The following is a 16,984-nucleotide window of genomic DNA, read 5'->3' as shown; positions in this document are numbered from 1 at the left end:
TTTATTAGTAGATTGCACAGTACAGTACATATTCCGTACAATTGACCACTAAATGGTAACACCCCAATACGTTTTTAAACTTATTGGGGTGTTAATCAATTCATGGTATATATATATATATACATATATATATATATATATATATATATATATATATATATATATGTGTGTGTATATATATATACATATATGTATATATATATATATATATATATATATATATATATATATATATATATATACACATACACACAATTTTGTTTTTAACGCCAAAATCTACCGTAAAAAAAACGAACACATAGCGTTTTCCCATTTCAAGTAATAAACTAAAAACTACGATTTTACCATAAAACAAGAAAAATGAATGTAAAATGGAAAAAAATTATTTTATACTGTAAAAAAAAGTTGGGCCATTTTTCAATTTACCCTAATATACGGTGGAAAAAATAACAGTAGATTTTATTTTAAAAAAATACATAAATAAATGATTTTTTTGATTGATTGATTGATTGAAACTTTTATTAGTAGATTGCACAGTACAGTACATATTCCGTACAATTGACCACTAAATGGTAACACCCCAATAAGTTTTTCAACTTGTTTAAGTCGGGGTCCACGTTAATCAATTAATGGTACTAATAAAAAAGTAACTCAGTTAAAGCTCATTGAGAGAATGCCAAGAGTGTGCAAAGCAGTAATCCGAGCAAAGTGTGGCTATTTCGAAGAAACTAGAATATAAAACAAGTTTTCAATTATTTCACCTTTTATTTGTGTGAAGTACATAACTCCACATGTGTTCATTCATAGTTTTGATGTGAAAATCTACAATGTAATAGTCATGAAAATAAAGAAAACACACTCATTGGCCTGTACTGTATCTAGGTCAGGGGTCGGCAACCCTCGCCTCTAGAGACGCATGCGGCTCTTTAGCGCCGCCCTAGTGGCTCTTTGGAGGGTTTTCAAAAATGTATGAAAAATGGAAAAAGATGAGGGGGAAAAATATAAAAAATATATTTTTTATTTTAATATACTTTCTGTAGGAGGACAAACATGACAAAAACATCCGTATTTTTTATAAATCACACTGTTTATATTAAACATGCTTCACTGATTGGAGTATTTGGCGAGCGCCGTTTTGTCCTACTAATTTTGGCGGTCCTTGAACTCACCATAGTTTGTTTACATGTATAACTTTCTCCGACTCTTTCAGACGTGTTTTATGCCACTTCTTTGTCTGTCTCATTTTGTCCACCAGACTTTTAACGTCGTGCACGAATGCACAAAGGTGAGTTTTGTTGATGTTATTGACTTGTGTGGAGTGCTAATCAGACATATTTGGTCCCTGCATGACTGCAAGCTAATCGATGCTAACATGCTATTTAGGCTAGCTGTATGTACATATTGCATCATTATGCCTCATTTGTAGCTATATTTCAGCTCATTTAGTTTCCTTTAAGTCCTCATAATTCAATTTATATCTCATGACACACTATCTGTATGTAATATGGCTTTTAGTTTTGGGGGGCTCCAGACATATTTGTTTTTGTATTTTTGGTCCAATATGGCGGTGTCACGCCAAATTTCTTCCCCCCTACAAAAACCTTCCCCCTTTATTTACTTCCGGTGTCATGATTAATACAGACGTTTTGTTAACGTTATATTATAAAAATGTAACGCTATATTATAAAAATACAGACGTTTTAATAACGCTATATTATATAAAAAATTTTTTTTACAAACACAAGCTATGGGATGACGTAAGAGGAAACGTGAGGAAACGTGACCCGGGAAGTAAATGCGTCATCCCATAGCTTGTGTTTGTAAATTGTTTTTTTTTATTAAATTTTTTATTTTTTTTTATAATATAGCGTTAACAAAATGTCTGTATTTTTATAATATAGCGTTATATTTTTACAATATAACGTTAACAAAACGTCTATTAATCATGACCCCGGAAGTAAATGGGGCGGGGGGAAGGTTTTTTTTTTTTTTTTAAAGGTTTATTTATAAATTTCAACAATTACAAACAGTAAGTCAAACAACAATATAAAACATTATAAAACATTATTAAAATAGTACAAAACAGCGCCAGGGTGTTGTAAGTTCAAAATAATAAAAAAAAGAATACAAATATATATATATATATATATATCCATCCATCCATCCATCATCTTCCGCTTATCCGAGGTCGGGTCGCGGGGGCAGCAGCCTAAGCAGGGAAGCCCAGACTTCCCTATCTCCAGCCACTTCGTCTAGCTCTTCCCGGGGGATCCCGAGGCGTTCCCAGGCCAGCCGGGAGACATAGTCTTTCCAACGTATATATATATATATATATATATATATAATAAACAAAATGCAAAGCCGTAGGCTTATTCAGATTCATCAAACAACTTAAATTTGGAACACAGCATCATCGTTTTCACAGCTTTTTTGTTGTTAGAGGTAGAGAGCGTTTTAATGTAAAGTTCCAGATCTTTTTTAAAGGCACAAAAAATAGGACGGGTATTAAGAAACTTACATTTCTGAATATAAAACTTAGCCAATAAAATAATGAGTTTACAAAGGTAGAATTCCTTTTCAAATTTTTGTTCATACAGTGTAAAACCAAAAATCACATCTTTAAAGTAAAGCACAAATTTGTCATAAATATTGTCCAGGATGAAGCGACAGATGCCTGCCATTTTGTAGGGGGAAGAAATTTGGCGTGACAGCTCCTTCAACATTTAAGGTTGACCTCTGATCCAGGTGTTAAAAACAAAGCAGAGTTATACCGCCATCTACTGTACGGCGTTGGAACAGGACACTTGATTGTATTTTTGAGCTAGACCAGGGGTAGGGAACCTATGGCTCTAGAGCCAGATGTGGCTCTTTTGATGACTGCATCTGGCTCTCAGATCAATCTTAGCTGGCATTGCTTAACACGATAAGTCAGTGTTTTTCAACCTTTTTTTGAGCCAAAACACTTTTTTTTCATTGAAAAAATTCTGAGGCGCACCACCAGCAGAATACATTAAAGCAATTGAACTCAGTAGCTGATATTGACCCAAAAAATAGTTCTCGCAATAGCTCTTGTCTCTATGTAGGTGTACTGTCAAGCCGTAACTCATTTTGAGTTTTTTCGGTGTTTTCCTGTGTGACTTGCGCTCCTATTTTGGTGGATTTTCTTCTTTTGTTGGTATTTTCCTGTAGCAGTTTCATGTCCTCCTTGAATGCTATTCATCACACCTGCTTTGTTTTTACAATCAAGACTATTTAAGTTGTGCGGACGCACTCCTTCTTTGTGTGGACATTGTTGATTGTCATGCCATGTACGGATGTACTTTGTGGACGCCGTCTGCTCCGCACACTGTAAGTCTTTGCTGTCGTCCAGCATTCTGTTTTTGTTTACTTTGCAGCCAGTTCAGTTTTAGTTTTGTTTTGCTTCACTGCCTTTTCTTAACGGCATTCGCCTTTCGTTTATTTTTAGTTTAAGTGTTGGATACCTTTTTACCTACATGCTGCCTCCCGCATATTGTGATCACAACATACCATCTACAAAAGCAATTAGCCAACAGACAGCATAGACACTCAATAACAGCACATTTTTGAATTATAGTTACAGGTTTGCAAAAAATATTATCAACCCAACTAGGGGAAATTACATAGTCTCCCACGACACACCAGACTGTATCTCGCGGTGCCGCGGCACAGTGGTTGAAAAACACCCCAATGAGTAATGAATAATTCCGCTGGTAATCACAGTGTTAAAAATAACGTTCAAAATATAAAACATTCTCATGCATTTTAATCCATCCATCCGTTTTCTAGCGTTCCTGTTCAAGAAGTCGCATCAATGGTAAGAACTATTTTATTCATTAGCTTCAGAATAACAATGTTATTAAAAAGAAGAAGATACTTTTTATACTTTTAAAATGTTGATCTTACTTAAAAATGCACACATTTATTTGTATTCAGTGTTAAAAATTATTAAATGGCTCTCTCGGAACTACATTTTATAATATGTTGCTTTCATGGCTCTCTCGGCCAAAAAGGTTCCCGACCCCTGATCTAGGGTCAACACACCAATTTTTTTAGTGATGGTCCGAATTTAATTTTGTTGTCGCGGAACCTACCACTGAGGGGATGAAGGGCGGCGTGATCTTCTTGGCCATCAGGTCATCCCAGTTAATTGGCGAGAAAAAGGAATGGTACTTCAGTTCCAGCTAGGGAGAGAAACAAAAAAAACAAAAAACGGATATTTGTGTTATTATTGGTTCTGGAAGAGTCCGCTCTCACTTTGTGGACTTACAAAGTCCTCCTTCACCCCCAGCCTCTTGGTACGATCCTTCTGCAGGAGCCCCTCCAGCATCTCCCGGCCCGCATTGGACACGTTGGGTTTGTGCACGGGCGCCTTATGCAGGATGTTGTTGTACATCTCAGCTGTGTTGCGACTGTAGAACGGAGGCTGCGCCACGCCAAAGTAGCCAATGAGCGCACGGACAGGCAAGAAAATCCACATAAAGGGGGTCGTATACTCACAAGTCCGTAGAGCATCTCGTAGAGCACCGATCCCAGGCACCACCAGTCAACCGTGCGGTCGTAGGCTTGCTTCTGGAGAACCTCAGGAGCCAAATACTAGGAAAGCAAACCCAAACGTGAGTCAAAGCGCGTGCACTGGTCCGTAAACGTTTCCACATGTTCGGAATCCGTACCTCGGGCGTCCCGCAGAACGTGGTCGTTGTGCCGTTATCTTCCAGTCCCTCTTTGCAGAGACCGAAGTCAGTCAGGACTATGTGGCCTTGGGAGTCTAACAGGATGTTCTCAGGCTTCAGGTCCCTGGGAAGAAGGCAAAAAAAAAGATGAAAAAAAAAAAGATGAACAGGAAAAAACAAAAGAACCCAGCTGTTATACAGCAAAGCGTCCACTAAGGGGCGCTGTAGGGTTGCAATTACCTGTAGACAATATGCAGGGAGTGGAGGTAGCCAAGTGCACTTGCAATTTCAGCAGAGTAGAATCTGGCTCGGGGCTCCAAGAAGATCCTTTCTCTTTGAAGATGGTAGAAGAGCTAAAAATACATATTTTATATATGTATTACATCATAAAAATATATATATAGAAAATTTAAAAATGTATATGTGTGTATGTGTATATATATATTGTAGCTGAGATAGGCGCCAGCGCCCCCCGCGACCCCAAAAGGGAATAAGCGGTAGAAAATGGATGGATGGATGGATGTATTACATCATGAAAATATATAAAACATTTAAAAATGTGTATTTGTTTGTATATATATATATATATGTATTACATCATAAAAATATATAGAAAATTTAAAAATGTATATTTGTGTGTATATACACACACACATATATATATATATATATATATATATATATATATATATATATATATATATATACGTGTGTGTGTGTATATATAGTCAAGGTTTCTGTGGTTTATTTGTTATACAGTGCTCTATACCGGGGTGGAGCGGAATATACGATAGGTCAGGAAAAAACACAGAGGCTATTTTATCCCTACAAGCCTGGAAAATCTGCGAAACAGGCTTGTAGGGATAAAATAGCCTACGTTTTTTTCCTGCATAACAATAAACCACAGAAACCTTGACTATATATATATATATATATATATATATATATATATTAGGGATGCACCGATAAATCGGTAACCGAATATATTCGTCCGAATATGGCAAAAAAAGCCACATTCGGCCTTCGGTGGAATGAGTTAAAAACAAGGCCGAATAGTGGCGTGTGACGCAATTTTTTGACGCGGTGACGCAATCAACCAACGTGCAGTGACGTTGGGATATGTTGTGTACCTGTATAAGTGTATGAGGTTACAAGCACACACTTATTGAGATTTAGTGGGGCCTCTGTTTACATTATTAGCCTGTTGTGTAGGCTACCTGTATAAGTGTATGAGGTTACAAGCACACACTTAATTGAGATTTACTTGAGCCTTCTGTTTACATTATTAGCCAGTTGTGTAGGCTACCTGTATAAGTGTATGAGGTAACAAGCACACACTTATTGAGATTTACTTGAGCCTTCTGTTTACATTATTAGCCTGTTGTGTAGGCCAGTGGTCCCCAACCTTTTTGTATCCGCGGACCGGTCAACGCTTAATAATTTGTCCCGCGGCCCGGGTGGGGAGCCTTTTTTTTTTCTTTTTTTTTTTTTTATCTTTGTCATGAAAAAGTTACGTTTTTGTCATGAAAAAGGGAGGTTTTTGTGGTTGGTGCACTAATTGTAAGTGTATATTGTGTTTTTTATGTTGATTTAATTATTTATTTATTTGTATTTTTATTTTTTTTTATTTTTTTTAAGAAAAATCAATAAAAAATGATTCTGCGGCCCGGTGGTTGGGGATCACTGGTGTAGGCTACCTGTATAAGTGTATGAGGTTACAAGCACACACTTAATTGAGATTTACTTGAGCCTTCTGTTTACATTATTAGCATATCTACTGTGGCTAAGCAGACTTTTGCCAAAAGGACAATAATTCATTTGTTGTGGGTTTATCCACTTTAATGCACTTTATTTTATTTTGGAATGCATGTTTTGTTTGAAGGCCTAATATAAATGAAAAACTGTGCTTTTTTTGAAAAGCAAAGGCTACTGGAATATTAAAAAGATGTCAATATTCAATAAAAAAATGACTTTATTTGAAAAACATGTCTAAATATTTATTCTAGGATATTTATGCAATATTAAAAAAATTGTGAAAAACTGCATTCATTATTCGGTATTATTCGGCCAAGCGTTTAAATTTTATTCGGCTTCGGCTTCGGCCACAAATTTTCATTTCGGTGCATCCCTAATATATACATATATATATATATATATATATATAGACTTTTGAATTTTTTTTTAAAACGTATGTTTTTTTGACATAAAAAAGGTAAATACCAACAAAAAAACGATAGATTTTCATCTGCATAGTTGGCAGCGAGCCTTTTTAAACGTACCTCTCCGCCGTTAACGTAGTCGAGTACAAAGTAAAGTTTGTCAGTCGTCTGGAAGGAGTAGTGCAGCCCCACCAGGAAAGGATGTTTGATGTTTTTCATCAGCACACTGCGTTCAGCCATGATATGCTTTTGCTGTAAAAAAGCGTAGAAAGGAGTTCTATCAGTTGTTACCATGCTGTCTTTTAATATTGCTCAGGTATAAAAGCACACCTCTTTCTTCTTAAGGATCATTTTCTTCTGTAGCACTTTGACAGCGTAGTATTTCGTGGACTCCTTGTGTCGTGCCAGCAGAACCTGAAGCAAAAGGACGTTGGCGTCGGCAACCCAAGAAAACAGAGGTCACAGGAAAAAAAAAATATGCACCTTTCCGAAGCTGCCTTTGCCGATGATCTTGAGGTAGTCGAAGTCACACGGTTTGATCCTGCAGAAGCACAATCATTAGGATTTGGCAGATTTTCGTTATTTTTTCCCAGCGATCAAAAAGTATGTGTGGTGTACTTACTGAGTGTCCTCAGCCAGGGAAATTTGCGAAGTTAAGAACATCTGAAAGACAAGGATAAGGAAAGCTATGAATGCATGAATGCACAAAGGTGAGTTTTGTTGATGTTATTGACTTATGTGGAGTGCTAATCAGACATATAGGCGGTTTAGCTCGGTTGGTAGAGTGGCCGTGCCAGCAACTTGAGGGTTGCTGGTTCGATTCCCGCTTTCGCCATCCTAGTCACTGCCGTCGTGTCCTTGGGCAAGACACTTTACCCACCTGCTCCCAGTGCCACCCACACTGCTTTAAATGTAACTTAGATATTGGGTTTCACTATGTAAAAGCACTTTGAGTCACTAGAGAAAAAGCGCTATATAAATATAATTCACTTCACTTCACTATGGTCCCTGCATGACTGCAAGCTAATGGATGCTAACATGCTATTTAGGCTAGCTGTATGTACATATTGCATCATTATGCCTCATTTGTAGCTAAATTTCAGCTCATTTAGTTTCCTTTAGGTCCCAATTTATATCCCATGACACACTATCTGTTTGTAATATGACTTTTAATTTTTTCGCGGCTCCAGACGCATTTGTTTTTGTATTTTTGGTCCAATATGGCTCTTTCAACATTTTGGGTTGCCGACCCCTGGACTAGGATAACGGAAGCAGGGATCGAACCTGGAACCCTCAAGTTGCTGGCACGGGAGCGAGCTACACCGCCCCAGTGACAACGTACAATGTAAATACCGTATTTCCTTGAATTGCCGCCGGGGCGCTAATTAATTTAAAACCTCTTCTCACTCCGGCACTTACCAAAGGCATGCGGTAAATTTAGGCCTGCGCTTAAAAATTTGAGTGTGATGTAAGGATACCATCATGAAAAGCGCATTTAATAAAAAAAACCTTTATTATGGTCTTACCTTTACTTATAAATGAAGTCCATGCGCAGCTCCTTCTGATCAAAAGCATCGATAACTTGTTTATAGAAGTCTTCCTTATCTTTCTTCAGTTTTAAAAGTCTCTTCCTTTATTACCTCCTGCTTCGATTGAAAGTCCAGTTTAGAAAACTGTTTTATTTTAGATATGTAATCCTCCATGTTAAAAGTGCAAGTGAGAGGAAAAAATAAACTCTTGCTGCTTGTTGTCACTTCTTTTGCAGCCGAGTAGTCGCAAGAAGGATCACTAGCGCCCTCTACCACCAGGAGGCGGGAGTCATTTAATGACTCCTATTTGACACACGCAGCTACGGTATATAAGTAAAACATAGCTGCTTACTGTTCTTTTTAGCATATTCAATAGCTTGGACCTTAAATCCTACTGAATAGCTCTTAATCTTCTTCCCTTTATGCGATTTCAAATGACTGAAATCAGCCTCCTCCATTTTGAAAATGATAACAGGTGAAGTGTCACTCGTGACGTGACGAGTTTGACCCTGTGGAAATTCTAGGCATATGTTAATTATTTGGCGAAACGAGTTTGACCCGACAGTAATTCTAGGCAGGCGCATACCATATACCTGGCGGCAATTCAAGGAACTACGGTAGTCATGAAAATGAAAGAAAATGCATTGAATGAGAAGGTGTGTCCAAACTTCATGCTGTACTGTCTAACAACATGATAAAGGGAATCTGTATACATTTATAAATATTTAAGTGTGGTCTTGAATAAAAACACATATTTAATATCCTGATTCAAACTCCGACATCCGCCTCTGCTTACCCTGTCAGGGAGTTGGCCGTCTTCAACGTCTTGGTTCTGATTCTCATCGATCGTCAGGAAGTTGTTGACTTCAACACTGTGAAGAGACAAGATGGCCTTCATTGGAACTGACTCCTCCACATTCAGAACTCAACGCCCGTGGAGGGATTCCAACGTCTACACCAGGGGTCACCAACGCGGCGCCCGTAAGGACCAGATGAGTCGCCCGCTGGCCTGTTCTAAAAATAGCTCAAATAGCAGCACTTACCAGTGAGCTGCCTCTATTTATTAAATTGTATTTAGAATTTTTAATTCTAAGAGAGACAAAACTCAAATAGAATTTGAAAATACAAGAAAATATTTTAAAGACTTGGTCTTCACTCGTTTAAATACATTCATTTTTTTACTTTGCTTCTTATAACTTTCAGAAAGACAATTTTAGAGAAAAAATACAATGTTAAAAATGATTTCAGGATTTTTAAACACTGACACCTTTTTACCTTTTAAATTCCTTCCTCTTCTTTCCTGACAATTTAAATCAATGTTCAAGTACTTTTTTTTTTATTGTAAAGAATAATAAATGCACTTTAATTTAATTATTCAATGAGGTGGCGACTTGTCCAGGGTGTACCCCGCCTTCCGCCCGATTGTAGCTGAGATAGGCGCCAGCGCCCCCCGCGACCCCAAAAGGGAATAAGCGGTAGGAAATGGATGGATGGATGGATTTTGGCTTCTGTTTTTTCGACGAAAAATATTTGTGAACTATTTCTTCAAACTTGTGATTAAAATGAAAAAACATTTTTCTGGCAAATCTAGAAAATCTGTGGAATCAAATTTAAATCTTATTTCAAAGTATTTTGAATTTTGTTCTGGAAAATCTAGAAGAAATAATGATTTGTCTTTGTTAGAAATATAGCTTGGTCCAATTTGTTATATATTCTAACAAAGTGCACATTGGATTTTAACTCATTTAAAACATCAAAATTGTAAAATTAATCTTAATCAGGAAAAATTACTAATCATGTTCCATAAATTATTTTTTATTTTTTTCAAAAAGATTCAAATTACCTTGTTTTCCTATTCATTTTTTTCGGTTGAATTCTGAATTTTAAAGAGTCGAAATAGAAGATAAACTATGTTTAAAAATGTTATTTTCATTTTTTTCCGTGTTTTCTCCTCTTTTAAACCGTTCAATTAAGTGCTTTTTCATCATTTATTCTCTACAAAAAAACTTTCCTTAAATGGAAAAAAAAATATACGACGGAATGACGGACAAAAATACCCTTTTTTAAAAAATATATATAGATTTATTTATTAAAGGTAAATTGAGCAAATTGGCTATTCCTGGCAATTTATTTAAGTGTGTATCAAACTGGTAGCCCTTGGCATTAATCAGTACCCAAGAAGTAGCTCTTGGTTTCAAAAAGGTTGCTGACCCCTGGTCTGCAACCTCCAGACAGGTCAGGTTTATGCCATTAACCCGTCTGAGAAAAAGCTTAAGCAGGCTGACCCGTGACAAAGCAGATCTTCGAGCATTCGGAGGACTCCGATGAAAGATATTTGGTTATTTTTACAATATCAGCCGCGAAATGACTGCCCAATATAACTGAATCACTGGGATTTTACGTAAAAGGTGAGGATTAAGCACGGTGGCGAGGTTGCTAAGCTCTCACCATGAAAGGCTTATTCTTATACCCCGGCTTCTTGGACCCAGATTAAGTCTTTCACAGAATGTTCTCCCCACCGCAGATTAGATTAGTTGGGCGAGCAGTCAGAAAATAACCAGCCGATGATCCCTATTGTGCTTAATCCTCATTTGGAGCGTTGTGGATGGGGATTGTACTCACTGGTGACAGATATGAGGGGTGGACACCAGCTTCTGGATGAAGTCGTTCAAGCCCATTTTTCTCTCTTTGATGAAAGCTGAAAGGAAAAAGAAAAGGCATTGAAGTTGGCAAAGATCACACCCACACCTGCAAATGTATCCTCCTGGGAACCAACACCCTCTGTAGTTACGTACAAACCCCGTTTCCATATGAGTTGGGACATTGTGTTAGATGTAAATATAAACAGAATACAATGATTTGCAAATCCTTTTCAAGCCATATTCAGTTGAATATGCTACAAAGACAACATATTTCATGTTCAAACTCATAAATTGTATTTTTTTTTGCAAATAATAATTAACTTAGAATTTCATGGCTGCAACACGTGCCAAAGTAGTTGGGAAAGGGCATGTTCACCACTGTGTTACATCACCTTTTCTTTTAACAACACTCAATAAACGTTTGGGAACTGAGGAAACTAATTGTTGAAGCTTTGAAAGTGGAATTCTTTCCCATTCTTGTTTTATGTAGAGCTTCAGTCCTTCAACAGTCCGGGGTCTCCGCTGTCCTATTTTACGCTTCATAATGCACCACACATTTTCCATGGGAGACAGGTCTGGACTTTTTTTTACGTAGCCACGCTGTTGTGGCTCGGCATTGTCTTGCTGAAATAAGCAGGGGCGTCCATGAAAAAGACGGCGCTTAGATGGCAGCATATGTTGTTCCAAAACCTGTTGCAGTTAGTCCAGAACGCGGCAGCAGGACTTTTAACGGGGGCCAGGAAACGGCAGCATGTAACCCCAATTCTTCAGAGTTTGCACTGGCTCCCTGTTCATTTTAGAATTGATTTTAAAACATTGCTGTTTGTTTTTAAATCTTTACATGGACTGGCACCTCAATATATCTCGGACCTCATCCAAATTTACATTCCTGCGTGCACTCTGAGGTCCGAGAGCCAGCTCCAGCTCGTGGTGCCCAAGACCAGACTTAAGACCAGGGGAGACAGGGCCTTCTCTGTGGTCGGCCCTAAGATCTGGAACACTCTGCCCCTCCATGTTCAAACTGCTTCCACAGTGGACTCTTTTAAGTCTCGTATTAAGACCCACTTTTATTCTTTGGCTTTTAACACTACGTGAGTTGTGTGGTCCTCTGTCCTCTGTTGTCTGTTGTCTGTGTTTTTTATACACTTTGATTTCTATTTTACTGTTTTAATTGATTTTACCCTTTAAAATAGTTTTTAATCATATTTGTTTTATATTGTTTTTATTGGTTTTATATTTATTTATTTTTTGTTTTTATTCAGTCATTGGTGGAGCATAATATATATATATATATATATATATATATATATATTTTTTTTTTTACAATTGTTTTTAACATGGCTGTGCAGCACTTTGGAAACGTTATTGTTGTTTAAATGTGCTATATAAATAAAGTGGATTGGATTGGATTGGATGTACCTTTCAGCATTAATGGTGCCTTCACAGATGTGTAAGTTACCCATGCCTTGGGCACTAATGCACCCCCATAACATCACACATGCTGGCTTTTACACTTTGCGTCGATAACAGTCTGGATGGTTCGCTTCCCCTTTGGTCCGGATGACACAATGTCGAATATTTCCAAAAACAATTTGAAATGTGGACTCGTCAGACCACAGAACACTTTTCCACTTTGCATCAGTCCATCTTAGATGATCTCGGGCCCAGAGAAGCCGGCGGCGTTTCTGGATGTTGTTGATAAATGGCCTTTGCTTTGCATAGTAGAGCTTTAACTTGCACTTACAGATGTAGCGACAAACTGTATTTAGTGACAGCGTTTTTTTTAAAGTGTTCCTGAGTCCATGTGGTGATATCCTTTAGAGATTGATGTCGGTTTTTGATACAGTGCCGTCTGAGGGATGGAAGGTCACGGTCATTCAATGTTGGTTTCCGGCCATGCCGCTTACGTGGAGTGATTTCTCCAGATTCTCTGAACCTTTTGATGATATTATGGAGCGTAGATGTTGAAATCCCTCAATTTCTTGCAATGTCACTTTGAGAAAGGTTGTTCTTAAAGTGTTTGACTATTTGCTCACGCAGTTGTGGACAAAGGGGTGTACCTCGCCCCATCCTTTCTTGTGAAAGACTGAGCATTTTTTGGGAAGCTGTTTTTATAGCCAATCATGGCACCCACCTGTTCCCAATTAGCCTGCACACCTGTGGGATGATCCAAATAAGCGTTTGATGAGCATTCCTCAACTTTATCAGTATTTATTGCCACCTTTCCCAACTTCTTTGTCACGTGTTGCTGGCATCAAATTCCAAAGTTAATGATCAGTTTGAACATGAAATATGTTGTCTTTGTAGCATATTCAACTGAATATGGCTTGAAAAGGATTTGCAAATCATTGTATTCTGTTTATATTTACATCTAACACAATTTCCCAACTCATATGGAAACGGGGTTTGTACGTCCTTTCATCAGTTTTATACCACTTGTCCCTCTGTGGGCTGCGGGAGTCTATCCCAGCTGCCCTTCGGCGGAAGGCAAGATACATGCTCTCAGAGAGCCAATTTTAACAGTAAATAATATACAGTATAAATATAAATGTGTATATATAAAACGTGTGGATAGTCTTTTTTTTTTTTTTAATCTTTAGAATGTACTGTATAAAACTGGCAGCTCAGTTGCCACGATTTGACCGTAACATTTGGAGATTTTTTAGTTTTTGTTTTTTTTACAGCATATTCAATACAAAAACACATGGAAATAAATTAAATTGAAAAACGGTACTGCTGTTTTTTTTATGTAAAAAATCAATTCAAGTTTTTTATACTGCAAAATCTACGGTTGTTGTGTTTTATAGTGTATTATTACTCTTTATTGAAAGTGGATTTTACTGTAAAAAAAGTTTTGTACTGTAAAATTTTTACATGAACAGTTTGTTGGATTACTTGCTTTGAAATCATAAGTATATAAAACGTGTATATTATTTTTTATGTATGTTGTACAAAACCACTTTTTTTTAGATTGTACTGAACAAAACTGGCAGCTCAGTTGCCATAATTTTACTGTAAAATGTGCAGTTTATTTTTTACAACAAATAAAATAAAAAATACATAGAATTAAATTAAATGGAATGGAAAAACAGTACCGCTGTTTTTTTAACGTAAAAAAATCAATTCAAGTTTTTTATACTGTAAAATCTACGGTTGTTGTGTTTTATAGTGTATTATTACTCTTTATTGAAAGCGGATTTTACTGTAAAAAAAAGTTTTGTACTGTAAAATTTTTACATGAACAGTTTGTTGGATTACTTGCTTTGAAATCATTAGTATATAAAACGTGTATAATTTTTTTCATGTATTCTGTACAAAACCACATCTTTAGATTGTACTGTACAAAACTGGCAGCTCAGTCACCACAATTTTACCGCAATATTTGCCTATTTTTTTGTTGTTTTTTTTTACAGCAAATAAAATGAAAAAAATACATGGATTTAAAATAAATTGAATGGAAAAATAGTACCACTGTTTTTTTTAACGTAAAATTTCATGCAAGTTTTTTTTATACTGTAAAATCTACGGTTGTTGTGTTTATAGTGTACCATAACTTTATATTAAGAGTGGATTTTACTGTAAAATATGTTTTTGCTGTGAAATTTTTACATGAACAGTTTGTTGGATTACTTGCTTTGAAATCATAAGTATATAAAAGGTGTGTATAATTTTTTTTTTATGTTTGCTGTACAAAACCAAATCTTTAGGTTGTACTGTACAAAACTGGCAGCTCAGTCGCCACAATTTTATTGTAATATTTGCAGGTTTTTGTTTTTTTAAAAGCATATAAAATAAAAAAAAATGCATAGAATTAAATTACATGGAATGGAAACACTGTACCACTTTTTTTTAACGTACAAATTCATGCAAGTTTTTTATACTGTAAAATCTACGCTTGTAGTTTTTTATAGTCTATTATAACTTTATATTGAAAGTGGATTTTACTAAAAAAAAATTTTTACTGTAAAATTTTTACATGAACAGTTTTTTGGATTACTTGTTTTGAAATCACAAGTATATAAAACATGTGTAAAAAAATGTTTACTGTACAAAACTGGCAGCTCAGTCGCAACGATTTTACTGTAATATTTGCAGGTTTTCTTTCTTTTTTTTAAGCATATTAAATAAAAAAATACATGGAATTAAATTACATGGAATGGAAAAACGGTACCACTTTTTTTTTACGTAAAAATCCATGCAAGTTTTTTATACTGTAAAATCTACGGATGTTGTGTTTTATAGTGTACTATAATTTTATATTCAAAGTGGATTTTTCAGTAAAAAAATATTTTTTACTGTAAAATTTTTACATGAACACTTTGCTGGATTATTTGCTTTGAAATAAGTCAAGCAGATATTTAAGTATTTGTTTTTATTTGAACAATAAATTTTTTTTTTAAACGTACGACAATATAATATTTAGTTTTAGTATTACAGATGATTAACGTGTAAATATAATTGTACACGGTACATTTATTTTTGTATTATATTTATATTTATATTTATAATGTCTGATTGAATGCTAAAAACGTTATGACAGACTGCCTGAAAAAACAGAATGAAATTTTACATTTTTTTACTGAATGAGACACCCAGAATGTACATGAAAAGAAAGAATATGGGATTTACAATATTAACTATGAAGGATAAAACACTGAATATTGACAACATACGAACATCACACCCCCTCTCCATCGACATGTGTGGACTTTACATGTTTTCTTCCTGTGGAAGAACATGCAAACTCCACACAGAAAGACAAAAGAACGAACCCACGACCTTCCTATTGCGAGGCACACCTACTAACCCCTGTTTCACCGTGCTGATATTTAGTTTTATTATTCGAGATGATTACAGTGTAAATATACACATAATTGTATGCGGTACGTTTGTTTTTATAATACTTTTATTAAGAAAATGTACATTATTTACACATAGGCTCCAGCACCCCCCGCTGCCCTTAAAAGGACAAGCTGTAGAAAATAAATGGATGGATATTATTTCCACACAGAAATTGATGTGGTGGGCCAGATTTATTTTTAGGAACAGTAATACAGAACCTCCCAATAATATCTGATTGCTGAGATAGGCTCCAGCAACCCCCGCGACCCCAAAAGGGACAAGCGGTAGAAAATGGATGGATGAATGCTAAAAACATTTTGGCAGACTGCCTTGAAAAACAGAATGGAATTTAATTTTTTTTCACGGAATAAGACACACATTAAAACCCCTGTTCCACCGTAATGCATCAACAACACCCACTGGGTCTAACACAATGTTAATGAAATGAAGTCAAAACCTATTCAACATGTAAAAAATGGTGTGTCATAATGCGTGCGAGGTCCAAATACCCTCTTTATAGGGCAGATTTGCGCCATGTACATGAAAACAAAGAATGTGTACAATATATGAACGATACAACACTGAATATTGACAACATTTGAACATCACACCCCCCTCTCCATCGACATGTGTGGAGTTTGCATGTTGGCGTGCATGCCCCGCACAGAAAGACGAAGGAACAACCTTCTTAGTACGAGGCACATGCACTAAAACCCTTGTCCCACCGTAATGCATCAACAACACCCAGTGGGTCTAACACAATGTTTAATCAGGTGAAGTCAAAACCTATTCAACATGTAAAAAATGGTGTGCATAATGCGTGCGAGGTCCAAATACCCTCTTTATAGGGCAGATTTGCGCCATGTACATGAAAACAAAGAATGTGTACAATATATGAACGATACAACACTGAGTATTCACAACATATAAACATCATTCCCCCCTCTCCATCGACATGTGTGGAGTTTGCATGTTGGCGTGCATGCCCCGCACAGAAAGACGAAGGAACAACCTTCTTAGTACGAGGCACACGCACTAAAACACCAGTTCCACCGTGATGCATCAACAACACCCACTGGGTCTAACACAATGTTTAATCAAATGAAATCAAAACCTATTCA

The 16,984-nt window shown here is 36.3% G+C and overlaps 1 protein-coding gene across 2 annotated transcripts in view; it reads right to left on the bottom strand.

Moving 5' to 3' along the window:
• The window catches only part of si:ch211-195b13.1 (STKc_SGK domain-containing protein), a 58,543-nt gene that overhangs the window by 9,426 nt on the left and 32,133 nt on the right, over window positions 1-16,984 (bottom strand). For both annotated transcript variants that reach the window (XM_061882718.1, XM_061882717.1), the window contains exons 2-12: window positions 11,002-11,077; window positions 9,176-9,251; window positions 7,473-7,513; window positions 7,334-7,391; window positions 7,181-7,264; window positions 6,971-7,102; window positions 4,932-5,044; window positions 4,692-4,815; window positions 4,519-4,614; window positions 4,289-4,444; window positions 4,113-4,202 (exon numbers count right to left, since the gene is read on the bottom strand). In XM_061882718.1, coding sequence (XP_061738702.1) covers window positions 4,113-4,202; window positions 4,289-4,444; window positions 4,519-4,614; window positions 4,692-4,815; window positions 4,932-5,044; window positions 6,971-7,102; window positions 7,181-7,264; window positions 7,334-7,391; window positions 7,473-7,513; window positions 9,176-9,251; window positions 11,002-11,077 — 1,046 coding nt within the window. The remainder of the gene's footprint in view (window positions 1-4,112; window positions 4,203-4,288; window positions 4,445-4,518; window positions 4,615-4,691; window positions 4,816-4,931; window positions 5,045-6,970; window positions 7,103-7,180; window positions 7,265-7,333; window positions 7,392-7,472; window positions 7,514-9,175; window positions 9,252-11,001; window positions 11,078-16,984) is intronic.

This window comes from Nerophis ophidion, linkage group LG21 (assembly GCF_033978795.1).
Source record: "Nerophis ophidion isolate RoL-2023_Sa linkage group LG21, RoL_Noph_v1.0, whole genome shotgun sequence".
NCBI lineage: Eukaryota > Metazoa > Chordata > Actinopteri > Syngnathiformes > Syngnathidae > Nerophis > Nerophis ophidion.
Note: the sequence above shows the minus strand (reverse complement) of the source record. Positions and strands in the feature narration are given on the sequence as shown.